The sequence below is a fragment of the Manis pentadactyla genome, chromosome 14 (genome assembly GCF_030020395.1).
Source record: "Manis pentadactyla isolate mManPen7 chromosome 14, mManPen7.hap1, whole genome shotgun sequence".
Lineage (NCBI taxonomy): Eukaryota > Metazoa > Chordata > Mammalia > Pholidota > Manidae > Manis > Manis pentadactyla.
In genome coordinates, this window is record NC_080032.1 from 89647975 (window position 1) to 89675612 (window position 27638).

A 27638-nucleotide genomic window follows, 5' to 3' on the forward strand; every position below is an offset into this window, starting at 1 on the left:
TTTCAAATGGCACTTGATTTAATCTCCACTTTACCAGGCATTGTGTCTATAAAAATGGTGGTCCTTGAGTCTGGGGTCTCGGCCGCCTCTCTTCCAGGAAGATACCAAGAAGCATGGTTAGTTAAGAAGCAGAAAGATGTTTAAAGAAGTAAAAAATGCAATATCCCCTGGGAGAAAAACAGTGTAAATTCCAAACCTGAATTGTCCACAGGCTTTAAAACAGGGGCTACATCACATGGCCAGTGCTTGGTGCCCTTCACACCTCATTAATCCTCCCGAGGCTCCCCTTTTATTACCCCCTTACCCGTCTGGTTCTGGCCTGGATGCCTCCGTAATCGCTCCGACAGAGGCTCCATCACACTTCAGGACACTTCTGTTACTCCTCTCCCTCCCTTGAGGTGCCCTCTAGTCCCATGTAAAAATAACTCTCTCCCAAATCTATGTTGGCCTTTTGCAATCCCAGTGTTTTGCCTATAAAATGACAGTAATTGCTATCATTTCTTAAGACTCTTCTATTATAATTATGTTTCATAATTTTTTTTTAAATAGGGAATTAAAATACCTACACCAAAGAACATAGAACACATATAGACAGCTTAATTGTTGCAAAGTGAGTTATCATAAGATATTATAAATGTTATAAAGCAGGTTTCCCATGTTATCATCATTCATGTTAAATGAAAGAATGTGGCCAGCATCGCAGAAGCCCTCCACCTGTCTTCTTGTGACAAGCCTCCCTCCAAAGTCACCACTATTTTACTTCTATGCTCTTCACTTTCTTGCTCTTCTTTGTAGTTTTACCACTTACAGTACTTCCTGAATTACAATGATCTAGTTTTGTCTGTTTCTGAGCTTTATTTACTTGCAGCCATACAATATGCTCTCTTTTGCGCCTGGCTTCTTTATATAACAGTTTCTGGGACCCACCCAGGCTTTGTACAGGAGTCGGTTGTTCGTCTGCGTGTTGACCAGTCCCATCGTATGACTGTGCCATGATGTACTTACCCGCTCTGCCGATGGACGTCCCTGCCGCTGCCAGTTTCGGGCTATCGGAAGTAATGATGCTAGAGACACACCTGCATGCGGCTCTTGGTGCCCATAGCGCACACCTGGGCCTGGAATTTTCTTGTGGGAAGGTTTCTAATTATAAATTCAATTTTGTGAATAGTTCTAGGTCCATTTTTAAAATTCCTTTTTATTCATAGTGCATTTTGGTGATTTGTAAATGCTTTTTTAGAAATGTGCTGACTTCATGTAAATTTCTGAAAGTGCACTCACTCTCTTTGTGTTTAATCGCCGTGGGATCTGTAGTGACGCGTCCTGTTCATTTGACACTGGTCATTTGACCTTCTCTCTTCATTCTCTTTATATTTTGATCAGTTTCTCTAGTGAGTGATTGATTTTATGTCTTTTCACAGGACCAGCATTGTTTATCCTTAATGTTTCCATTTTTCCTTTCTACTTGTTTAATTAAATTCTGTTTTCAAAACATTCTTATTTCTTTTTTTAGGCTTGTGCTATTTCTCCTCTAATTCTTGAGAAAGATTTATGATTCATTAATTTTTAGCATTTCTTCTTTTCTAAGATATTAAAATTAAAAGGTTAAGACTGTTTTTTAGGTGTATCTCATCATATTTTCATTTCTATTTTTTCTGTTCAAAACATTCTCTCTCCTGCTGAGTTTTCTGTTTTGGCTTGAATGTCATTTAGACATGTATCTCTTAGTTTCCAAAGATCCGGAGGTTGTCAAGTTATCTTTTTGTTACTGATTTATAATTTATTACATTATGGTTAAAAATGTCCTCTGTCTGATTCAGTCATTTAAAATTTTTGGAGACTTGCTTATGGCCTTGTTTATGGTTAGTATTTCTAAATGTTCTCTGTTGCATTCAAAGATTGTGTAGTCTGTATTTGTGGGATGCATTTCTCCATGAACACCCATTAGACAGAGTTTGCTGATCCTCTTACCAAAGGCCTTTATGTCCTTACAGATTTTTGTCAGCTTGTTTAATTGGCTATTGAGCAAAATATGTTGGTATTTTATATTTTCTGTGTGAATTTGTATATTTTTTCTTACCATTTTGTCAACTTACTTTAGTTTCTATATTTTGAGGGCACATTCCAGTCTTCCTGAATTGAACCTTTTGTCATGAGTGAGGTTCCCTCTTAATCCATAAGAATAGGTTTGCCTTTAAAACCTGACAGTACTATAGTTATGTGCCAAATTTCTTTTCAACCTCTTTTTTTTTTTTTTTTTTTTACTGTTTTACTTTCAACCTTCATGTTGCCTTAGTTTTAGATACTTTGTACAGACAGCATATAATTGAATTTCAACTTTGCAGGTTGGAAAACTATTCTCTCCTCATGCTTTTCTCTGCTTTCTGTATCGCCTGTTTCTTCTAACTGCCTTGTTTTTGTTTACTTTTGAGCTTGTTTTCCCCTTGGTAGAGATTTTCCTCAAATGTATGGTAATATCTGAAGTCTGCGCATTTCTAAGAGTGGGCAGTAAAGAGATGGACGGAAAATCTCTGTGCAGACAGGCCGGTGGCGGTGGCCTCGGAGGCGGAGGTGCCATTGCAGCTGCTGGCGTCTGCTCCGTCCCGGGGAAGCCCGGTGCTAGTAAGCCTTCTGGGGAAGGCAGGGCTGCTCCGTTCCATCTGAGATGCCTTCAGCCCAGAAAACAGCCTGTGGGGAGCGGAATTCACAGTTTAATTTAAAAAGATGCATTTGTACAGCCCCTCTTTTCACTAAGGTGTCTGACTCTTTGGTTGAACTTCTCCTGAGAGCTGATTTCCATCTTTGCCGGGTGGGGGTCAGAGCCGTTCTCTGGTCTCCTGGCTGAAGGAGGGTCTGAACACTGGTCATGCTGCATTCACAGCGCCTGTTCTCGGCCCCACCCTCCTCTCTCACCCTCAGGAATCCTGAGCCTACCCCCCCGAGTCCTGCTGAGGCTGGGAGGCACGATCATCCCCCCAGCACACCCCCCAGAAGGTGTCATGCTGCAGGGACGTGGGAACCCATTCCTCACTCCTCCTCAGTCTTCTTTCCAGAATCTTCCAAACATTTCCCATTTTTAATCATTTCCTCCCCTACTCCGCAGTCTTATTCTTTCATCCCTGTCCTGCCGTTTTAGTAGGAGACAGGGAGCGAACCCCCTCCCTCCAGCAAGCTTATGTGTGGTCTTGCCTCTGAAGTGCTGTTACCCATGGCCCCGAAGAGACTCCTGGGAAATAACATCCATGAGCCAGACAGTCGAAGCAAAGGCATCAGGTTCAACGGTAACGGGCCGGTGCTGACATGGAAGGAATTGTTACAATAAAGCACAACACATTGGATTCCTGCTTCATGCACTCACATCTGAACCCAAAGATATGGGGCTATTACAGTTAAACGAGGCATTTCGCCATGATCTCTGGGTGCTTGCGGCACCATGGGTCATCAGCACCACGAGGGACATGTGGTGCCTGGCACAACATTGTAACATGGGCGTGGGGGGATGACCTCCACGCTGGTGAAGGTGGTGGAGGCCCAGGCGCAGTATCTGCAGGGAGGTCTTCTTGCCCTTGGCTCTGGTGTCACTATTCAGGCCAGGCACACACCGCTAACACGAGGGGCTGTAGCAGGGCCTTTGATGGATGTCAGGAGAGAGGATACCTTTGGGACCCGCTCTGGCAGTGTGGAAATAATGCTGTGGTGCCTAAAACACGCTGGTGTCAACAGCCCAAAAAACTTGCTGAAAACTCACCGAGGTAGTTGGAAGGAACTGGATGGGCCTGAAATGCTCAGAAGTCAGGTAGAAATGTGGCCGTGGCTCTTTCCTACCAGGGGCTGGTGTGAGGTTGCTTGGGAAGCACACATTGTAAAAGCAGGGCATGAAATTCCTTACTGTTAAATCAAATGAAGCTGTATAATTAGGAAAATTAGAGAGCAATTTATGGAGCAATAAGGGCCTTCTCATCTCTAATTTGCAGGGCATGTGATAATAATTAGGCATTCTTCAACGGAAGAGGTGGCCCGTGGGGCTGGCTCTGACCCAGAGGTTCCAGGTCCAGAGATGGCTGAGGGCCGAGGTGTGCGCTGTTTAGCAGCCTGACGGGATTTATCACCCGGCATGTGTCTGCGCCGTAGGTCTGCGGCTCCGAGTCGCTCCCATGAGCTCCAGCCGCCCACCCCCGGGGCTCCCGTGGAACTAACTCTCTCCAGCTCTCTCGTCTGCACTAAGTGATGTTGATGAGTCTGATCTTCTCGTCACCCTCGCCTGACACTCAGTAGCAGCCCCATAAAGATCTTCCATCTGCCAGAAGTACAGCCTCTGCTCTCTGAGCTGCACTCGATCTGCCTTTATTTTGTCTTTTGCCGGCACTCTGTATTTCAAAACCAGACTAGCAAGTGAAGAGATGGAACCTCTTTCTCTAGCTTTTTGTCTATTAAGTGCATAGATCTCCCTCACTCATTGTCACCTCTTTGGCACAGTCTGGCTGTGTGTCCCACATCCTGCACAACGGGGGCACACTCTCACAGACCGGTTTCAGCGAGAACATACATGTCCGGTTTTCCCTGGGGAGGCGAGCACCGCTCCACACGTAGGCATGCTTGCTGCCCTGGTGCATGTTAATAACACATTAAGATTCAAACAAAGTGTCCATACTGCCTTGGGCAGCGGCCTAAAGGGTGGGCCTAATACATGTGTCCTTGTTCGTATTAGGAGCCGCCCGAGAACCAGCCTCAGTCTGCCAGTCACACAGGTGACTTCTTGCAGCCAATTTAGTGGCATTCCTCTCTAAAAGGAATTGTATGATTTTGTGTCGGTGAAATTGAACAAAATATTCATAAGCACATTTTTAGGCTCTAATATTTTTCCTCGGTGAATGATTACAACTCTTTTCATTGCAGTAAGCAGAGGCTCAGTCAAACCAGGTTAAGAACAAAGATGGGGGCGGTAATTGTTAGGAATCAGCAGGCGTGTCCGGTGGAATCCCAAGCACAGGAGTGTGGGCCTCCCAAAGGCGCTGGAGTCAGACCCCAGCCACCTCTTGTTCTCTCCGAGCTCTCTGATCTCCTCGTTTGCGCGAGGCAGCCGGCCTCCGGCCTCTGGCCCCCCACCTCCCCTTCTCTCGCCCTTCTCTCGTGCTGCAGGCTCGGTTCCCCAGCTCGCAGGGCTGGGCCGTGGTCACCAGGAAAGGAGGAAACGGGCCAGGGGCAGGGTTGGTGGTAAGTGTGTCCACGTGGCCCTGAGCCACCCCGTGACTGGCCGGGGAGCATGGTGGGGGACGGAGGGCATGGTCAGCCCAGAGGGCTCGGTGATACTCCCGGAAGCGGCAGGTGGTCCGTGGCTCTGGCGCTGCTTCTGTTCCCACGGAAAATGCCAAGATCACGAGGATCAAGCCATGGTCCGGCGTGTAGTGATCGTCTGCTTAAGATGAATGAGAAGAAGTGATGTAGATGCTTATCTACCTTCTATTCACTCGCTGCTGGAAGGATTCTGGGATGAGGAACAGCCCCTCTTCCCCTTTCCATGACTGGAGCCTCACGTTTCTTCAACAAGAATAGGGACTCAGTGGCAGGGAGGTGGTGGTGGGCAGCGATGGGAGGGGACTGAGGGTGGTTCGTCTCACATCCAAAGGAAGGCGGAGAAGGGGGACGGGAAGGAGGGGAGGGGGGAAGAATCACTGTCGCATTGTCACAGGGCAGCTACACTTAGAATTTGAAAACTGTGTGGACGGTAGAAAGACCGTCTCATTTTTCATGTTGCTTTGTTTTACTACACACAGTGGAACAATGATCATTTCTGCCAAAAGTTCATTATTGTATTTACATTCCATTATTGTGTTTCTTTCCATTACTTTTTTAATCTCTTTTGACCTTGCAACAGCCGTGAACACCTATCTTCTCTGACACACACCCATTAAAATCTAAGTTGCTTTTTGTCCTGCCTTGAGTGGCATCGGCCTTAGAGGAACCTACCTTATTTCCTGCTTCCCTCGTTGGTGTGGCAGGAAGCATCACCGTGCTGGTGAGTCAGTCGGTGCCGTCCTGCCTCTGCTTCCAGTTCGCTTTCACAGGTCAGAGGTGTTTTATCCGAATAGTTACAAACACATGAAATGTTATTTAGCATTAAAATGTGATTAAGTAAGATACCAAATTCATTTTAAGTTATTTGTGACTCTCTAGATTCCCCTGGGGACTTATTGGGGTTGTCTTAGCAAAAAACTCAGGATTTAAAAATGTTATCCTTTCTCTTACTTTTCCAGTGACTTTAGTGAAGATACATGAAGTATCGTGGTTGTGTTTAATTCATTAGAAGGAGAAGATAGGCCCATTTTGAGCAGCCAATTAGATTGCATATTCCTGGAGTGTTTGTGAAGTGGTAAAAAGATTAATTGAACTAAGAAAGAAACCTGGGGTATAACCACAAAAATTCTGTGACTTTAAAATTCATTTTGAGGTTATATTGTTTTATAATCTTGTAAACTTCTAAATTTTTACTTTAAAGGGCAAATAACAAATGTGGTTTGGCAGTACTCATCTGAAGGGCAGTGAAATCAATTTTCATTCTTTTCTTCACATGGATAAGAGAAATGTATTTTCCTGTATAGCTCTTGTATTATTGTCTGTGCCAGCAAATTGGTGCACACTGTGATGTATGGATAGCTAGTCTCATTTGAAAGAATTTTTTTCAAACAAGAAGATTCTATAGATACCCTGCAGAGATTTTACAATATTTTACTATAGTTCATTATTAGTTAACTAAATGATATTCAGATTAAATAAATCTGCAATGTGGGATTGCAGAAGGTCAAAGATGTGTTCTTCATTTTGATTCGATTATATTCTGGCCTCTAGCTTTTTATTCTAGAAGAGGTAATAAAAATGATACAGTGACATTCTCCTCTAATTTTGTTGGAACATCATAATTACATGGCCTACAACTCATCTTTGTTGTTTCCTTTTAGTTGACCTTACATCACAAACCCTTGTTTTTATCTTTTATCCTTTTATCATCCCCCTGGTTTGGCCCTGGTGTCAGATGATCTACATACTTTTCTTAGTCAACTGACTACTTAATTCACCTAAATACTCAGTGTGTTCTTAAATCATACTATAAACAAAGTATATAGGTGAGCAAAGACACTTACCTGCCTCGGTGGGACCCATTTACCCTCAATGAACTGAGTCTTATGGGAGAGAGATCTCTAGAACACTTTGGGAAAATTATTTAACATAGAAGTATACCCGTAATGTTATGGTAATACCAGGGAAGAGGTGGCTTTCACGGATGGTAGTGGGATTTCTCAGTGGACGAGCTGAATGAGTAATGTCAGGCCAGAGAAAAGGGGATGGCTTTCCAGAGAAAGAGAATATTGCACACAGAGATGCCAAAGTATGTTATAGAACGTGTGTGTGTGTGTGTGTGTGTGTGTGTGTGTGTGTGTGTGTGTGTGCGGTGAGGTTAATTTCAAGGTGGGAGGAGGGGCTGAAAGAGTGAGATTGTGAGATGGAAGGAGATGAGCCTGAAAAAGACGATGTCTTGGCAGAGACTGGAGGGTCTTCTTGTCCCTGCTTTAATCTGACTTTGGGAACCACTGAATTATTCTAGAAAGTGGGAACCAGCAGGCCAGAGGTCTACCACATTTTGCAAGCCTGTAATGAACTAGTTGTTCCAGAAGCTTTACATCTTTTATTTCATGTGACCCTCAAGAAGCCCCTGTGACTCTGCAGGCGAGGGGGTGGGTGCCTCTCAGTGAGAAGCTCCTCGTGTGTCCCAGGTCACTGGGCAGGGAGGTCATTTGCAAACCTTGTAATTTCTGGTTCCAGAATTCCTGCTCCTTGGGCATACCATATCACATCCCCAGAAGTCCCCACAGTGGAAATAAAGAGTCTATAATAAAGAGAAGACAGTCACAGGGAAACGAGGGGCTGTTGCTGTAATTCAGATGAGAGAGGATTATGAACAGTAGTAAAACAGCATAGATTTGAGAGTCTTTCAGCTGTCACCTCAGTGATTAACCAAATATTGAGAATGAAGGAGAGGGCGGAATTGATGTTACACTAATGGTTCTGTTCCTAGTAAAAACGAACGTCACAGAGTGGGCTGGAACAGGCAAAGGGTGGGGGGAGGAGCTGATGTATGGCTGATGTGTGACTGTGTTCACAGTCCAGGGTGCTTGGTCACTGAAAACTACAATCTTCTTACATATTTCTTATTTACAGAAATTAGGGGGGATGAATGGCTAACGCTGAGGAATTTGACCTGCAGGTACTGTTGGGCCCAGATGCAATTGTAATTCTTCCAGGCTGCTTCTAACAATTGTCTGCAGCGTTTTGACTCTCCAGCAGGTCTTACCCCACAGCGTCATACGCTCAGTCTTGCCTGGAGGATCAGTGCATGTGAATTTAGCTCCAGCAAAACCTTGTAATAGTCAAGAACTAGGAACTTTGAGCAAAAGTGCTAAAATGTGGATATTTGAATAATAGTTGCCTAAGTGAGTGGATTAAGGGCTGTTAGTCATTTCATTACAAACAGGAAGATTGAGGAAAGGTTAATATAATCAATCTAGGTTTAATTACTGGCATTTTGGAGTGACAAATTTTCACCTCAGTCTTGCTGAGAATACTTAGGTTTTGCTTTAGTTTCACTGTGTTTAGTCCAGATCTGTACTCATATAAGCCAACTCCTCGGCCATGATTTACTTGTGCAGGAAGCCCCCAATCTTGTTTATGTTGCCCAGAGACGGCTGAGAGAGACAGCTGGGACATTATGAATCCAGCTGGCCACGGATGGCTCTTCGGTGAAGCGTGAACCCATATCGGTTTGGTGATCTGTGTTTACTGCCTCCTGTTAAACTTTTAGAGACTCAACTCCTAAATCACCTGGCATTGACTACATCTGTTTACATGTAAGTGATAGACTGAAGTGAACTGGGACTTCTGTTAGTGATCAAGACTCTCACCTGTAAAAGACCATTCATTATATTATAGTTTTATTGACATTGAGCCCATGTTACAGTCTGTGCAGTTTATGGACACTTAGCGCTTAGGTTTCACTAGGTGACAGTCTTGCTAGCGTGTGTTTCAGACTGTTATGATCATGAACCTTTCCAGAATCCTGTATATTGAAGTTTCCACACATTTGTTATGGATTTGACAGTTAAGCTTAAAATCTCAAGAAAAGATCAAAGCTAGAGTTATGGCCTGAAAAGAAATTCATTTCGAATTTTTAAAGAAAATATCAAAAATGATTGTTATATACCTGGAAGGCTGGTAGAATTGAAAAGATTTTCTAGATCAATGAATTGTGGAAGTCACCAGCTAAAGCACAAAACAAAACAAACAAAAGATGTATAAATAGTTGAAATGATTAGCTAAAACTACAAATAAAACTGAAACTTTAATGATGCCTTCTAGCAAATAAAATTTAATTGTGAATCACTCCACAAAGCCACGGGTTATAAAACTCTGCAACATCACTTTTTTAGAGACCAATGTGATATTTAAACTGGCAAAAATTGCTGATATAAATGTATGCACACTCCATCCTTTATAACCTGAAGAGGAAATATTGTTAAATGTTAATGTGTATGCAGATCAATGAGCTAATAGTTGAAAATTTTTATGACAGGTTGTGTATGTTTATAATTCTTCTTGGGATGTGTCCCAAGCAGCAAAAGTAATGACTACTTTTATGTCATCATACTTCACTTTAAAATACATTAGCTGTTTCATATATTGTGTTTTCCAATCCGCACTGTTGTCACTGCATCCAGTCACCACATGCCCACACCCGCAGAGGAGGGACATGTCTTCACTTTGTGCTGATAAGTCATTCCAGATGCACATGGGACAGCTGTCCTGCGATCAAGAGATGCAAAGGCAGTTTGGGAAATACAGTGAACATGCAAAACAATTAACCATGTTTAATATCTTCCTCAGTGGAAAAGTTCTTCATGGTTCAGCCTCATTTTACTGCTCTTTCTGGAGGTTAGTACATATAGGTCTACCCATGCCATATGGAAATAAATATGAATAATTTGGGTCACTTCATTAATTTATATGTTAAGCAAATGTTTACTGATCACTTACTGCATAAAGGCAGTGCTCTAGGTGATGGGTAATCCACAGTGAAAAAAATAGCCAAGTTAACTCCCCATCCTCCTGAGCTTATTAGCTGCCTTTAGAGATATTCTTTCTTGGTTTTTAGTGCTATGGTCCTGTTTTCTTGGTCCCTAGTAAATTTTGAATGAATGGTGGATGTTATGTGTAAAAGTGTGTAGAGGTTCCAAAAAAGGTTCATTATTCCTCCGTTAGATGGAAAGAACAGAAGCTAATCACCGTAACCCAGGTGAGAACTGATTTAGTTTTGTCAAGGACCTGTCCACGTCCGGTTTCCTGTAGCCTTCCCTAGGTCTGTGGTTTTTCTTGGGTCATTCCCTCTGGCAGGTTCTGCACTGTAATCTCCTCAGCACAGTGAAATTGCAGATCTCTGACATGCCTTTCGGAGCCTTTCTGCTTAGTCTCCTAGCCTCCCCTCAACAAATTCATGATTTGGCAAATGACGTGAAAGGAAAACCAGGCTCCCCGCTCCTTAGATCTCTGACGTCGTCTCTCCCTCCCACTGAGCCCGCCTGCCTCGGTTAAAGCTCGGATTCTTATCCTCTTGCTTTCCTTTTTGAAATCAGTAAATGTCGTCCGAGAAGATATAGCTAATCTTCCCACTCTTCTCTCCAGTTTGGTACCTTGGTTTTTCTAGTCCTCATTGCTTCATCAGTTCTCTGATGCATTTAAGCAGGTTTTGGGGATAATTTTTATGTTTTTCTTAGATTTTCTAGCTGTTCTTAGCTGGATCATTGATCTGCTGCAAGCTTCTCCATCTCATTCCTATTTTTGATACTGACACAACAAAATGAGGCATTCTCTTACACACATCCATGCAGCTCCAAGGAATGTACTTGGAGATTTCCACTCTAGCCCAATGTGTTGCAGAGTTGCATGGCCCAAGGGACAGGTAGGGAGGTGGCACTGAGCACTTTCTTCAGAACAGGTGCCACTGAAAGAGCTGGGCAGTGAGCAGAGCGAATGCACCGCAGCGCACCGAGTCCCTGGGAGAGACAGCTGTGACGTGCTGGGCCCTGCCCGACGGCCGCCCAGCAGGAGCGGCACCGGAGGACCTAACGCCAGACTGTCCGAGCTGACCTGGGGCCTTTCAAGCAGAGGCTGCTTAGGTCGGTGAGCTCAGCAGGAGCCCGAGACCTGGCGGCAGCTCGGGAGCTGCAGCTTCTGGGTGCTGCTCTTGACTTTTTTTTTTTTATGATTATTCGTTTGATTTTTATACTTGATTTATATGTGAATCCCACATTTCTCCATTATTATTATTATTATTATTATTTTTAATAAAATGCTGAAGTGGTAGGTAGATGCCAAATAAAGGTAGAAAACATAGTTTAGTGTTGTAAGAGAGCACATGTAGATGATCAGGTGTGTGCCTGTAGACTATGTGTTAATCCAAGCTAGACAAGGGCAATAAAACATCCACGTATGCAGAAGATTTCTCTCAGAACAGGGGGGGTGAGGTTCTAAGCCTCACCTCTGTGGATCCCCAATTTCTCACCTGATGGCCCCCCTGCGACTGTGCCTGTCTTAGGTTGTTCCTCCCTTGAGGAATCTTACCCGTCTCTGGCTAACCAGTCATCTTCCGGGGCCATACAGGGAAATGTAAAGTTGGTAAGTGAGAGAGAAGCCTTATTGTTTGAATTGGTTAGCTTTTTATTTCTTTGCATATTTATGCCCTGTGGCTTCTATGCCAGCATTTGTCTTGAGGTATCTTTACCACTTGGAAGAATTATGACACTCGGTAATTTTCTATATGAGGCACGAATTCTACTAAAGGGTTGTAATTAGGAAGGAAGAAGAAAAGCTATAGAAGTAGCAGGTGGCAGAAAACATGGGAAGATTGATTATTTCTTTGACATATCTTCTTGTAGAGTAACTTCAGCATGTATAGGTTTTAAGCTACTACTTAAATTGCACACACACATTAACATAATAGGAATACAGCTACATAACCAAAGCAGACCTACAATTACCAGCCATATCCAGTGAAACCAAGAAAACCAGTTAGGCACCCTAGGCGTTTGTGAAAACTTATCAAAGATATGATGGATATTGTCTAACTGAATTTGAATAGTTTGAGAAAAATTGCTCTTGACTTCTTACTATGAATTATCCTCAAGGGAGATAATCTTGATCTTCACTGTCTACTCCCCTAACACCTGTAGGAAGATGGTGTAGTGTGGTGGTTATGTGCCTGGATTTGGGAGGTGATCAAATTTAGATTTAAATCTTGTCCATTTGCTAGATGCTTGACCATGAAAAACTGGAAAAACTCTCTAAAGCTTCAATTCCATGTCTGTGAAATAGGAACAAAAATGCATTTCACTGTGCTGATATGAAAGTTGATGGAGACACTGTATTTAAAATGCTGATAATGATTTCTGACACACTGTAGGCAACTGATGGTAGCTATAAAACTTTTGATTACTATGGAAAGCATGGAATTAGAGACCCAGAAATTTGAGGTGGGACCTTAAGGTATTTATATAGACCCTCCAAGGTAGATGAGCAAAGCATGTGGAAAAAGTTGTTTTAAGAGTTCATAAGTTTGCTTTTGTGGTTACATAAAACTATTTAAATATCTGTTTATTTTGTGGATAACAAAACTATCTGAAATAACTCCAGAAAATAATAACTGAATTGGAGATGGTTTAAAAAGTGTGACTTAAAATGTGTATTTCTTCATCATTTCAGTAGATAAATAAGCATATCATTCTCTATACTGTTTTAAAGTTAATCTAAGAAGAATCAAGTTTAACTAGTTCTCTAAATTGTACATGTATTATCATGTTTAAGATAATAAACTTGATTAGTTATATGGTATTGATTGGGCAAATTAAGTGATCTTTCTGCTTAATTAAATCAATTAAATTGAGTGATCTCCCAGTGTTCTCCAAGAAATTGCACAATGGGAAAATAATACTTAGGATTGTCTTGAATATTAAATGAGGAAATGGAAGTGAAAATGCTCAGTAAGCATAATCTTGTTGCTTGTATTTACTGATCAGCTGTACTTTTGAATCTCTGAGCTGTGAAAAATATGAATTGGTATTAGACCAAGCAAACAAGAATTATGCAAAAAGTGATCAAATTAAGTATTTGGGTTATTGTTAGTGAAGTAATCATTTAAACTACATATACTTGAATCAAGTTTTACATTGCTTCATTGGGTGGGCATTTTCTCTAATAATAGATATTATTCAGAACATTATTCAGGCATGATATTATATCTAAAGTTTCATCCCAGCACTTTTTCAATAGTTCTGACAGAAAGTGAGCTTTTCCCTTCCCTTTCAAGGAATTGTTTCTGCTCTCATGCTTGAGTGAGCTCGAAATGATGCCTTTGCTGAGTATCTCTTTGATTTTCCAAAAGCTGTTGTCTCTCTTATAGCCCGAAAATTAAATACACGTGGTAACTGGCATAGGCACAGTCAGTCCTCAGATCCAACTGGAACTGACCCAGATGCCCCCAGAGCTCTTCCTGGCCTTTCAGGTTTGTAAGACTCCATGAGAAGACAAAGCGAGCAAGCCTGTGGAAAGGCGCAAGTCCCTGTGCGTGTTGCTGAACCAGAAAGTTTTGACTGTATGGCTCTCTGAGTCTGGACAATGTCTGTGTGTTTGTTTCCACAGAGCATATATCATTACAGACTATATGGGCATCCGAAATGAAAGTTTCATGAAATTAGCTGCAGTGGGGACCTGGATGGGGGACTTTGTCACAGCTTGGATGGTAAGAAATTTTAACTTCACCCATTTTAAACATCACATGGAAGACATGTTCACAATATTAGATGGGCACCACTGTTGATGGTCTAGAGCAAAAGACTTTGTTTTGAGTGGAACAAATTCATGAGTATAGATAAATCCAGACATTACATGCACTGTCTGCTTACCTTAGGAAAAAATTAATGCAACTATAATATAATGATGGCTGTCCACCAGCATATATTAATTCATAACATACACAAAAATATGTATACATATGTTTGGGCATATAAACATATAGACATTCATAAAATGTATGGGAAATTCTTCCCCATGAAGTTCTAAATAATTTTGTGAAGATTGTGTTTTTGATGTATAATTTTCAGGTAAGGAATGTTGTCTGACCTGGCTCAGGAAACCATGTGAAACATTCTTTAAGGACTTTTAAGACAGTTTTCTACATCTGTTGTCCTCATTAAACCTACCACCTTAACAGTAACTAAGAGTTCTGAGAATTGTCTGTTTTAGTCTCTTTTGTGCATTATGAGTGTTTATTATTACAAGCCTGCAACAAGTAGACAAACCATATTTCATGCTAAGCTCATCTGTCAAGAGAGTAACTTTTGTTTTTAACCATCAGTTTAGTTAAATTTAGTGTGTAGCTAAAAGGTTCTAGGCCCTGTAAATTTCTGAGGGGATCTCTCAATCCCGTAAATGGAACTTGTTTGTATTTTGACACCTTTCATAAGTGCAGCTAATCCTGATTAGCTTCATTTACCTGTTGGTTGAAAATGAGGAGGTCGGTCAGTGGAAAGATGACATTGGGCCCAAGGAAGGCCTAGCGGGACATGCCCCTGCAGGTGCGCCCTGGACGCCCCAGGCAGACGCCACAGCGCCACTGCCACTCCTGCTGACAGCTTCGCTCTTCCCCAGGAGACGTGTCTCTAGACACAGGAAGCGGTTGCACTGTAACTGCTACGACCGTGACTGTCCCGCAAAAGCCGGGTCACCGGGAGAGGCTTTGTGAGGCTGTTTCTGCGTCTCCTTCCCCCTCTGTTCAATTTTAGGATGTTAACAGAACAAATTACCAGATATATCCCATTCTGTTAACTTTAAATTCTCAACTTGAAAAGTGATTTATTTTATTTGTAGTCACTCAAAATAGCCATCGGCATAACCCAGACATTGAGGCCAGGCTGCCAACATGTCCAAAATTCTGTTTCCATCAGGAAAAAATATTTAGAAGGAAATATGTGATCTTTAAAAACACAAAATTTCCTCAAAACTTGAGGTGGTGCCTTTTGAAAATAATTTCTGCAGTAATTTGGTTTGATTTTTTTTTACTCCATTTTATAGTGAATCTGCTTAATAAAAATGGAAAAGAGAATTTGATCAAGAGTTCAAAAATTTGAATTCTCTGGCCTTGGTCTCTGTGGTGTGCCCTTCCACAGATAATACACGATCCTCTGAGCTTCAGTTTACACAGGTCTTAGAAGGGATTAATAGTTCCTACCTGTGTTCCATGTTTTCTGTAAAGATTAAATGTGTGGCCCGGTGACAGACCTTAAAGTTCTGAAGTGTAAGGTGGATATAAGTGCTTCACTGCTGTTGTTCATGTTTTGGGGCCTCATCCCCCGGGCTGGGTCCACCTGGAGCACCGGCGAGGGCAGGTCATGGGTTCCCAGCGCCTCTGGGGAGCCCCAGGAGGGTGGGCCACCCGCCTCCCCCAGGCCCGAGACCCAGGGCCTCCGGAGGTTTCTCCCGGTCGCGGGCCGGGGCAGGCAGGTGCTGCACTGCTTCCTCCCTGAACACGGACCCCAGGGCTTGTCAGGGGGAAAGGAGCAGGGCCACGGGACCCTATGTGGGCCCAGGCAGCCCGGGATGTGGGCGTCACTGTCTTTCCCACCATGTCATTAGTCATCTGCGACGCAGTCCCATCTGGGTCCTTCCCAGACTTGCCCTCAAGAACGGTTTCCTAAGCCATCTATGGCTCTGCTCCTGTTTACTGGTTACATTTTTTTTTAGGACTTTTTTTCTTTTAAACCAAAGGTGGGGGCCCAGTGCCTACGGCAGCCTTGAGAAGCGCATGCATGGTACAGCTCTGACCGGGGCCTTTAGCCTTCCTGGCCGGATCTCTGCCTGTGCTATGTGCCCTCCTCCTGGGCACTTGGGGAGCACAGACAGCCCCACAGTTCAGCCTGGGGCTGGCTCGCTCTCCGAGGTCTGGCGACCTTCATAGTCTCTCCTAAGTTTACCACTACAATGTCTTGTTCCCATACCATAAATTACGACTCTGATCAATACTTCCAGTATCACCGAAGTAGGACTGGATTGAGAGTCAGCAAAACTATGTTTCAGGTTCAACCCAGCAATGTGACCTTAAGTCACTTAGCCTGCTGAGGACTTTCTATAAACTGGCGTTGGGGGGTGGGGGGGAAGGCAGAGTCCCTTTTTGCTTGTATTATATGAAATAGTGACCTTTCCCCATGAGACACAGGGATAGAAATGGGGAAGGAAACAACACTCTACTGATTCAAAGTTCAGTCACACAGGGAGGATTCCCTGAGCACCTCATTTCTATTCCCTGACTAGGCGGTGAATTTCCATATAAATATTTATATGTCTACATATGTGTGCATTGATAACATTTTAAAAAATAATAGTTTTCCTCTTGAGGGGAGTCTGAGGTAGCTTTGACCTTCATTTGTCCATAGAATTCTCATCATGGAATGAATATCAATCATGAAGGTGACTCTCATGGAAAAGCAAGTAACTATTCACATTTCCAGTAAAAGTGTGTCTTTTAATATATTTCTGAAATGGAGAACTTTTCTTTTGTGGAGATGACTCAGAACTTTCCTCTGGTTTTAAAATGTGCGTCAGGACTGATGTGACCCACAGGCAAGGGTGCTGTTGATGGGCCTGACAAGTGGGTCTGGCAGTGCTGAGCATCAAACTCCACTGGCTTTAATTTCGTTAGGTGGTCCTAACTTTTCCTGGCTCCGTGATATGCCTGTGCAGGGGTCAAAAGCTAGATAAGTCAGGGTGAAAGTCACTAATATTTTTGTCAAGTACATATTTTTTAAAAACATAGAGGAAATTCATAAAGCGGCGAGTGGCAGAGCCCAGCCTTGAGCGGGCCCTCCGGGTTGGCAGGAGCAGAGAAGGGCTCTGTCGTGAAGCTGTACGTAAAACAAAGATGCCGGGTGTCCCATGCAATGCCCCCGCCATGTCTGCACAGATCTGCCCACACTCTGCCGCTGAGCAGGGGGCTGGGGCCCCTCCAGGCCCACCAGCAGCTGCAACTGTGCCATCCCACCTTCGCTCCACGAGGTCGCCGCCTCTGCTCAGGTGCCAGGTGTGGGGGATTCTGAGGACGTCAGGCTGGCACTTGTTTCCACCCCTCATGAAAAGCAGGGGGAAAAGTCACCTCCCGTCTGTCCCTAACCACCCCTCTCTCCCCAGGCCCTGTGTCTTCCTTGAGCAGTAACAGTACATGGCTCATGGCAGCGGTAGGAACGTCAGGAGGGCTGTGCACTGGCCCCTGCTGAGTCTGTTTCCATAACCAGTGAACACGTTTGAATGGAAGTAATAGATCGTTGGTGTGATTCTCTCAGAATGGTGATGTACCTTTGTGAGTAAAAGGCATCCTTAGGTAAAACAAAGGTTGAGCTTCTCAGATGTTACCAGAAGGTTCCGTGAATGGGCATTATTGCTGGCAGCTCCTAGCTGGAGGGACAGAAGGAAGCTTGGTTGAGATACATCCCTTCACTTAGGAATTAAGCAGAGAACTGTTACTATGCAAGTCAGATCATTGGTTCAACTTCATTGGAGTGAGGCGGAGAAAATTAAAGAATGGTGTGTTCTTGAGAATTATCTATACTCCTTCTGGGCTCGTATTTATTTACAAATCTGTAACAGAAGAGAGGAAGGAAATATTTCTGCAGCATTTGAGAGTACAGTAGACTTTCTAGCTTAAATATAGAAAATAGGAAATAAATTTTATAATCATGTATACATAATTTGCTGAGTTTTTCTATTGTCCCATGCATATTGCATACTTGCTAAGGGGTATGATTATCTGTTATTTTCACTTCATCAAATTAGTAACAGTTTATTTAATCCAATTTTTCCATTATATACATGTCACTATTTTGTACACTGTTCCGCAAATGCTAAGTTTGTCAATGATCAGTAGCCTGGGACATAACTGACATCACATCTAGCTTGTTATCCTGTCTGGAATTGAGCTTGACAATTCATATTATGATCAATGCCATTCCCCTAATTATTTCTCTTCCACTGCTATTTCAAAATGACAGAATAAATAGCGTAACTGAATTGATTTAGTATCTGAAGTAAAGTAGCAATAATAGCTACATTGAACTTCATAAGAAAAAAGAATTCTAACGGTGAGACGTGGACCAGAGGGGTCAGAGTCAGCAAACTCACCGACCAAGACTACCCGGTGCGCGGAAGGACGCAAATCAGAGGCCCCGCCCCTGGGGCTGGACCCAAAGCCCCGCTCTGCCCTGAGTTCTTCCTTCTGCTCTTTCTCCGTCTGCTTGTCGTAGCGACCTCATGGCTTCAGTCTGTTCCACGGTCACTTAGCCCGTGTTCAGTGAATTTGTACCATGTTGCATTTCAGTGTTTTAGGCAGTGAAAATGGAAACTGGGTCAAGAATTTGAGTAAGTAATGTGGTGTCTTTATAAAGACTGTGTACCAAGTAAGCTTTTCACCAGAAGGAGCACATGCACGGTGCGTTTGGGGGCATGTGGTTTATGGAGGAAGAGCTGTTCAGGGAAATTTGTAAGGACTCAGAAGCAGAAGAGAACAGAGGGAGAAGCACGTAAAGAAGTGGCCGTACGGCCTCAGGTAAGGTCTCCCCACGGCCTGAGCCACTGGCCCAGTGATCTGCTCTTGGGGGACGGGGCGGACCCGGGGGCAAAGAGGATCTGGGCAGGACCACGGGCTTGGCTACCGCACCCAGTCCAAGGGCGGTAGATTCAACGGCACCCACAATTGTCCAAAGTCTTTGCCAGCTCATTTGGTCGTTTGATTGAAACAAAAAGTATAATGGAGGGATTATTTTTTACATTTCCTTTTTATTCATTAGAAAATTTAAAACCAAATATGGTCATTTTGCTTTTGTCTGTGTAAGTATTTTAAATGTCTCTATAAATATTTTAGCGGTGTGTTTCATGTTCCTTCAAAATAAGTTTTCACTGAAAAATTAATAAGACAGGAAAATCTAACCTATTTTCAGAGAACATCACAAATCATGATCCAGAGTCTTATAATTTTCAGGACTCATGGATTTTTAAAGTATGAATAGACTATGATGTGAAATAAAAAAGGATTTCTGAGTAAAAGGTTGGAGTGTAGCATATAGATCCTAAAGAACGGAAGCACAAAGACAGCTCCGCTATGACTCTTCTAAATTTGATGTCTATCAGAAATTCCAAGTATGTTATAGGTATATTGCATGTAATTTATATTCATTTATTAAAAATTTATGGAATATATTATTCCAAGAGTATGAAAGGCATCTAGGACAGTGTATTGAATTCAACTACATTAAGATATGAAAGACACTAAGGGCACCTCTTACCGAAAGCCGTTCCCCCTAGAGGCAGGCGATGCTCGCTTCTCACCCTTTGCATCGCCAGCTCAGGCTTAGCATCTCTCAGTTCCATTATACTTCACACTTCTATTACGTGGTTTATACTTCCTCAAGGCAGGTGTCTTTTTCATCCACACATTCTTTATGATTTTCCTAATACAATGTTCCACACCTTTTAAAGCACCACTTAGCAATCATTTGCTTGAAGACATTTAAATAAAAGCCAGGAGACATTGATAATTGATTTTTCTTCTTCTGATAGTAATACAAGGAAATGAGTGCCGTTTGTCATTAGCTCAGATTAGAACCTCAGAAAAGAGCTATGTGCTTCTTTTTTGGCAGTTCTAGAAGTAGTTGGATTATTCCCCTTATACATTTCTTTTACCTCTAATTTAATGCCTCCTGCTGTGTGTGTGTATGTGTGTGTGTGTGTGTGTGTGTGTGTGTGTGTGTGTGCATTGTGTAAAAGTTTTCAATTAGTTTCCAAGGTTTCAGAGCTTTGAACCCCTATACTATCTTGCCAAGGTAAACAATTTTCTTGGGAATATTTATTCAGAGATCTTAATAAGACATGGAATATAGACATAGAAGTTGGTTTGATTTTTTTTTTTCTGCCAGCATGTCAATAAAATTTGTGGAATGTAAAAGGAAAAGAAGGGATGTGAGCTCCACGGTCCAGCAGGTTTCTTGCTAAACCTGAGAGGGGCCCTCTGTTCTGGCAGGCAGAACAACAAAGACGGCATCTCTTACAGGCTAAGAGGCTTTTTATGGCCGGGTGTTTTGGTGGGCTTTTGAGGGGACGGGTCCAGGAAAAGGTGGGCTTGTGGCTTGCCGACATGTACTCCGGAGGATGCTTGTAACCTAGGTAAGATGAAACCTAGGTCTCTCTGAGACGGTGGGTGGGCCCTCCGTCTGAGCTCTATCAGAATGTCATTTGGGGAGTGGGGAGCGCACATCTTTTTAGGTGCTCATAGTACATCACATCCAAGCCAAACTATTGTTTTTGAACTTTAGAAAATCAGCTATTTATTCCTGTTCCCTTTTGACAAACATAGGTAGTTGAAAGTTTTTTCTTGTTTGTCGGAGTGGAACAAAATAAAAGAATAGCTTTATATTACACTATCATTAAGATAGATACTGCAATTCCCGGCTGTGTAAGTGCTAAGTGTTTTTTTTATATGAAATTGCTATTTCAGCAGTTGTTTGCCCCAAGGATCTTTAGAGCAATAAAGATTTTTATATTCACAGTGTATGTTGAATTTGTAGTTAAATGTTCTATAAACATCAAAAAGGAAATTTATAGCAATGAAGTGCCTTGTACTTAGGTATTATGGTTACTTTAGAAGAGCTATGACATCATGTTTCAAGAGATTGAAGTATCTGAGTGAACAGAGGGAACATTTTAGGTAACGAATGGTTAAGTAAAACCATGATTGGCACGTATGCTTTGTTCTAATGTATCTGAAGGCTGATGGGAAATAAAGAACCTACATTTGCCCTGGTGGACAAAAGTCTTTTAAGGTTTATTTCAGATCTGGGCCGGACTCCAGGATCCTTCACTTGTCTACCAAGTTGCTCAGTGAAGCATCCTTAGTGGCTTTGTGACTGGTATTGCACAGGAAAGGAGTCAGTCAAGCATAAGGTAGCAATGGAACATATTGGTTAGGTGTGATATCAAATAAATACCTGTGACATTTCCAAAGATATCAAATATAATAGATGATTAGGTCCACATCAGTACTTTATTTAATTCTGCAAGCCAGGGCTCACAGTAAGAAAGTTAGGACACACATGTGCCTGCTGAAAAATTCCAGATTGTTCTAGACTTCTAAGCAGAGGATGTATGGGATGTAAGTGCTTGAGATGAAACAGGAAACCTGGCGAGAAGCCATCTGTTTTCACTGAAGACAATAGCGCCTCTCATAAAGGTTTTAAAATGCATCATACAAGATACTGTGAACCTCTATCTATCGAAGAAAAATGAAAGCTAATAATTTTCAAGATCTGACTACTTTTTCCCTTGACTCATGTTATAATTATACTAATTTCTCTTTGGCATTTTCAATTTCAGCTAGAGATGATAGATTCAATGGAAGAATTTTTATAAATCTAAGTGCAGGTATTTTTTTAAAATGTACTTTAATCTGCTTTAGTAAAAAAATCAGCAAAATGAACTAATTTTCTGCCTAATCAGAAACTAGGTTTCTAAACTTTTTCATTCATTGAGTGAATACTTATTTATATAGTGAGGTCAATAATTTATTATACAAGCATATTATATAGGTCTTTTGAGTATTAAAAGGGGACTAAATAAAATTAAAATTATGTAGGTGTTGAAATGTTTATAGATCAACAAATTGGTTTTACTGTGTTGGTATAGATATAAAATATCTTTCCAAAGACCATTTAATAATTCATTCTTTTTCTAATAAGTAAAAATAACATATATCCATATATATTAAAGCACTTTTATTTGGATTATGTGACTATTAAAAAGAGGAAAAATAATTATTCTTGCTCCCTATTTGCATAGTTTACTTCTTGAACCCAAGAAATCTCTGAGGTAGTGTGATCAATATTTCACTGAAATCATTGACACCTTCAACTGACTATCTCTATAGCCCATGGCATTTTTGAGAAAATATTTTATTTAATGTCAAAGGACCTGTGAAACTCAAAGCATATTCTGTGAAAAGAAGGTCTGTGCACATTTGTTTTTAGTACTATTTTAGCCCAAATATTTCCTCAAATATCATTTTTTTTGCCTCCAAACTACTTTTCCACAAATATTTTTACATGACATAACATCAAATAAGTTGTCCCTCTGCCTCAGTTTTGAGTATTTTACCAGATTTTGATACTGCAAAACTATAAACCTTTGGTAGTCTAAGACCCACTGAGGCCCCTGCTCACTTAAGTCATTGATCTAGTCCCTTAAAAGGAAGTGCCCAGCGCCTGCAGAATAAAAACCAGTGAGGGAGGGAGTAAAGGTTAGCGCATGTTGAACGTGGTGGGCGTGGAGTTGTAAGAGCACCGCATTTACAGGCAGCTTCCTCATTAGGGAGCCTCCAGGCTTCCGGGCGTGGCCAGTGCTGGGCCTGGGCAGGGACTGTGGCCTCTAACATCTTCCCAGTTCTTTCGGTGCCCTAAGTCAGCAATTTGTGGTGAGGTTTTCATGAATGACAATGGCTTTCTGTGTTAAACTTGTGTAAATAGTAAATACTAGAGTTGCTAATTCAAATGCCGTAAAAGTGTGAAACATCTGTTAGGAGATTAAAGGTGCATATGCGGACGAGGGAGCTAAATTGCACCAGAAAGCTTATTCTCAACAAAGACGCATCAAGATTCAAGTTAGCACAAATGCCAGAAATGCGAAGAAGGCTCTCATTTCAGCCCAAATTCTGCCTACTGGTCATCTGTTTTATACCTTATAAACACGGCGCATTAAGCTGGAAACCAACACGTGACATGGGTGTAGCAAGAGCCGCTCGGTCAGTGAACCTGGGGCGGGGCCTTTCGGGAACATGCCGTCCTCCAAAGACTTGGTTCTCCAGACCCATCATGACCGGTGAGACGCAGGGGACACGGGCCCCCTGCATTCTGACTGTCGCCGTAAGGACACCCAGAGTCCCTGTACCGCTTAGCCCTCCTTCCACCCAGACATTTAGGGCTCAAGTGGGCAAAAATCGTTTTGCTAAGAACACCCTCCGAAGAGCTAACGAAGAGCCTGTTGCCCCTCAGGTCAGCCGTTCCCAGCGTGGGTGCAGAGGCCCGCAGCGCACGCGGCTGCATGAAGGACTGACTAGCGTTGGTTTACGGTAAGCAAGTGATGCGCAGATGGGCCCTCCATGAATACGCTTTGTGGAAGTTGGATGAACCCAAACATCTCTAAGGTGTCGGGATTTATAAAGCGGCCAGGCAGTGTCTGGGGAGGTACGATGAACCGGGGTGAGTTGGCTCCCCCACTCGTTCTTCGCTTGAAATCCGCAGGATGCTGCTTCCTGAGCTTGTCTTTTCTCTGGAATGACCCGGGGAGGTCCAGGGTCCCACTCCCAGGGACACTGCGTTAATGTGTCTGGATTGGAGCCTGGGCGTGGGAATTCTTAAAAGGTTCCCAGAGACTCTGATATGCAGACAAGTTTGGCATCATTTCTCTAGGGTGATTCTGGGAGGCGCACATGGGAATATTTTGACATATGCTCTGGAGTCATAACCATCGGTCATCAAAGCTGAAAGGAGACCAAGGCGGGGATCTTTGGTTGCTGGAGGCCGGACAGCAGGAAAGCAGCAGGGAGGCACAGGCCAGGAGGGGAGGGCTGGGGGCGCACCGTGCCCAGGGCAAGGCGAGGCTCCATGCGTTCCACCTGGTGCCAGTGCCCAGTCCAGAGCTGGACTTGGGCCTCCTGACTGCGGCTTCTTCTGATACGCACAGTAGGTTCCCCTGAAAGGGTACCAGCTTTGCTCAGCAGTGGACCCACATCAGAGTGAGAAAAAGGAAAAAGAAGAAAGAATTGACCAATAGCCATGTGCCTGTGCTTCGGTTCAAAATATTTCAGAAGTTTGTGTCTCCAGATACCAGGATGGGCACCCCTGCCAACTGCCAGCTCACAACACAGAGAACAGTCCTGTCAGGGTTTTGCCTATTCAAGTACAGCCTCATCCACACACACTTCCTTTAGATCCTCTCTCTGTCCACCTGCAAATGACCTGCTCCCCCAATTCTCCCTGTGCTTTAACTCTTTCCCTCTCACTAGAACCTCCAAATATTGTAATTCTCCCATGGGGCGGCTTACTTCTAGTAATTATTACTTAGAGAATGTGGCTGTGAGTTGCTGTGAGTTAAAAGAGAAAGCAGAAGGCATAACTGTTAATATTGTTAGTGTTATTTAATTAAAACAATTACAGTGTTTCATAAATGAGAGCATCTTAAAATATAGTTCCCACGCTGCATTTTCTGAATGAGGACTTTTTACCAACTTTAACATCTTTATTTTTGCTACATTGTCATTCCCACAGCTAGTCAAACATGAACTAATGCCATGATTGTATATTCACCATTTTCCATGAGCTGCTTAAGTGAGGATTTTTTTTAAATAAGGTCAGCTTTAAGTAGGTCACTCTAAATTATAAATATACCTGATGTTGTTATGTCATTTGCCAGAATTTCTACTGCTTATAGGAATTAAGATATGAATTAATGTGAATTATGTTTAGGGATGAAAATTCACAATGAAAAGATTGTATTCTTTAAGGAATATTTACATTCAAGTCTGCTTCCCAAAAGTAAGACAATCTGGAGTGGGTAAATCATAATCCCTAATAACTAAGATAAATGACTAAAAAGCACTGTTGAAAAGTGCTAAATTTTATTTTTACATTTTTTCTGATTTTTATTTTTATAGACATAAACTATGAATAGATGGGAATAGCAAGTTTTGCTTTAACAATGGTTCTAGATTATTTACCTTGCCTCCAAATTATGCATGGGAACTTACATAATGACCTTCACAAATAATCTTAAATGATCTATTAACTTACAACACGATTCGGTCCCCCAATTTTTTTTCTGTTTAAAAAATAGCTCTTTAATTGAAATAAAGTTGACATAATATCACAATATTTTTAGGTTGTAGCATGGTGACTTGACATTACATGCAATAAAAAATTACTTGTTATTATGACATTATTGACTATTCTCCCTACACTGTACTTTTCATCCCTGTGACTTATTTATTTTATAACTGGAATTTTATACTTACTCCCCTTCACCAGTTTCACCCGTCCCCCCACCCTCCTTCCCTCTGGCCACCACCAGTTTGTTCTCTGTATTCATGAATCCATTTCCAGGTAGTTTCCTTCTTTATTTGTTTGTTTGTTTTGCTTCTTAGATTCCACATATGAGTAAAATCATATAGTATATTTGTCTTTATCTGATTTATTTCACTTAGCATAATACCCTCTCTAAGTTCACCCACGTTGTCATAAATGGCAATATTTCATTCTTTTTTAATGCCTGGGTAATATTCCATTGTGTGTATGTACATCTTCTTTAACCATTCTTCTATTCATGGATACTTAGGTTGCTTCTGTTATCTTGGATACTGTAAATAATGTTACAGTGAACACAGGGGTACATATATCTTTTCAAATTAGTGTTTTTGTTTTCTTCAGGTAAATACCCCGAGTGGAGTTACTGGATAATATATTGTTTTTATTTTTAATTTTTTGAGGGACCTCTGTACTGTTTTACACAGTGGCTCTACCAGTTTACATTCCCACCAGCAATGTGATGTGAGAGGGGTCCCCATTCCACATCCTCACCAACACTTGCTATTTCTTATCTTTTTGACAATAGTTATTCTAACAGGTGTGAGGTGATATTTCATTGTGGTTTTGATTTGCATTTCCCTGATGATTAGCCATGTGGAGTGTCCTTTCATGAGTCTTGGTCATCTGTATGTCTTCTTTGGAAAAATGTCTACTCAGGTCCTCTGCCCACTTTTTTCATCAGATTATTTGTTTTCTTGGTTTTGAGTTGTATGAGTTCTTTATATATTTTGAATTTCAAATCCCTTACTGGATATATCATTTGAAAATATATTCTCCTATTCAGGCTTTTTGTTTTATTGATGGTGTCTTTTGCTGTGCAGAAGCTTTTGAGTTTGCTGTAGTCTCACTTATTTATTTTTGCTTTTGTTTCCCTTGCTTGTGGAGATGTATCAAGAGAAAATTGCTAAGGCCAATATCCCAGAGTTTACTGCCTATGTTTTCTTTTAGGAGTTTTATGGTTTTAGGTCTTACATTTAGGTCTTTGATCCATTTCAAGTTTATTTTTATGTATGGTTTAAGAAAGTAGTTCAGGTTCATTCTTTTTTGGCACATAACTGTCCAGTTTTCCTAACACTACTTATTGAAGAGATTGTCCTTTTCCCATTGCATATTTTTGCCTCCTTTGCCATAGATTAATTGACTGTATAAGCCTGGGTTTTTTATTTCTGGGCTCTCTATTCTGTTTTGTTGATCTATGTATCTATATTTGTGTCTGTACCATACTGTCTTTATTACTATAGCTTTGTATTAAAGTTTAAAAGTAGGGCATATGATACCTTCAGCTTTATTCTTCTTTCTCAAGATTGCTTTGGCTATTCAGGGTCTTATATTGTTTCCATACAAATCTTAGAAATTTTAGGATTATTCGAGTTCTAGATTAAAATTTGCTGTCGGTATTTTCATAAGGATTGCACTGAATCTGTAGATTGCTTTGGGTAGAATGGACATTTTAATAATCCATGAGCATGTTTTTCCAGTTATTTGTGTCATCTTTAATTTCTTTCATCAGTGAATTATTGTGTTCAAAGGACAGGTGTTTCATCTGCCTGGTTAAGTTCCCAGGAATTTTATTCTTTTTGGTGCAGTTGTAAATGGGATTGTTTTCTCAATTTTTCTTCCATTTCATCTTTAGTACATAAAAACACGAAGTATTTCTGTTTATTGATTTTGTATTCTGCAACTTCACTGAATTTGTTAATTTTAATAGTTTTTTGGTGGACTCTTTAGGGTTTTCTGTATATAGTATCATGTCATCTGCATATAGTGACAATATTACTTCTTCCTTACCAATTTGAATCTATTTCATTTCTTTTTCTTTTCTGATTGCTATGGCTAAGACTTCAGGTACTGTGTTGAATAAGGGTAGTGAGCATGGGTATCTTTATCTTGTTCCTGATCTTAGGGGAAAGGTCTTCAGCTTTTCACCTTTGAGTAGGATGCTAGCTGTGGGTTTGTTGTTGTATATGGACTTTATTATGTTGAGATATATTCCCACTATACCCAGTTGGTTGAGTTTTTTTCTGTTTAATCATCAATGAATGTTGGGTTTTGGCAAATGCTTTTCCTGCATCTCTTGAGGTGATCTTACAGTTTTTAATCTCTCCTCTTGTTAATGTTGTATGTCACATGGATTGATTTGTAGATGTTGAATCATCCTTACATCCCTGGAATAAATTCTACCTGATCAGGTGAATGATCCTTTTAATGTATCTTTAATTCAATTTGATAATATTTTGTTGAGGATTTTTGCCCTTATGCTCATCAGGGATATTGTTTTGTATTTTTAAAAATATGTTTATTTTTGATATCAGAGTAATGCTGGCCTTGTAGGATGAGTCTGGAAGCATTCCTTCCTCTTCCTTGCTTGGAATA

At 41.6% G+C, this 27638-nt stretch overlaps 1 protein-coding gene across 5 annotated transcripts in view; it reads left to right on the forward strand.

Annotated features, from left to right (window-relative positions):
- The window catches only part of TMEM117 (transmembrane protein 117), a 393659-nt gene that overhangs the window by 195432 nt on the left and 170589 nt on the right, over positions 1-27638 (forward strand). For all 5 annotated transcript variants that reach the window (XM_036889401.2, XM_036889402.2, XM_057491441.1 and 2 more), the window contains one exon: positions 13738-13837. In XM_036889401.2, coding sequence (XP_036745296.2) covers positions 13738-13837 — 100 coding nt within the window. The remainder of the gene's footprint in view (positions 1-13737; positions 13838-27638) is intronic.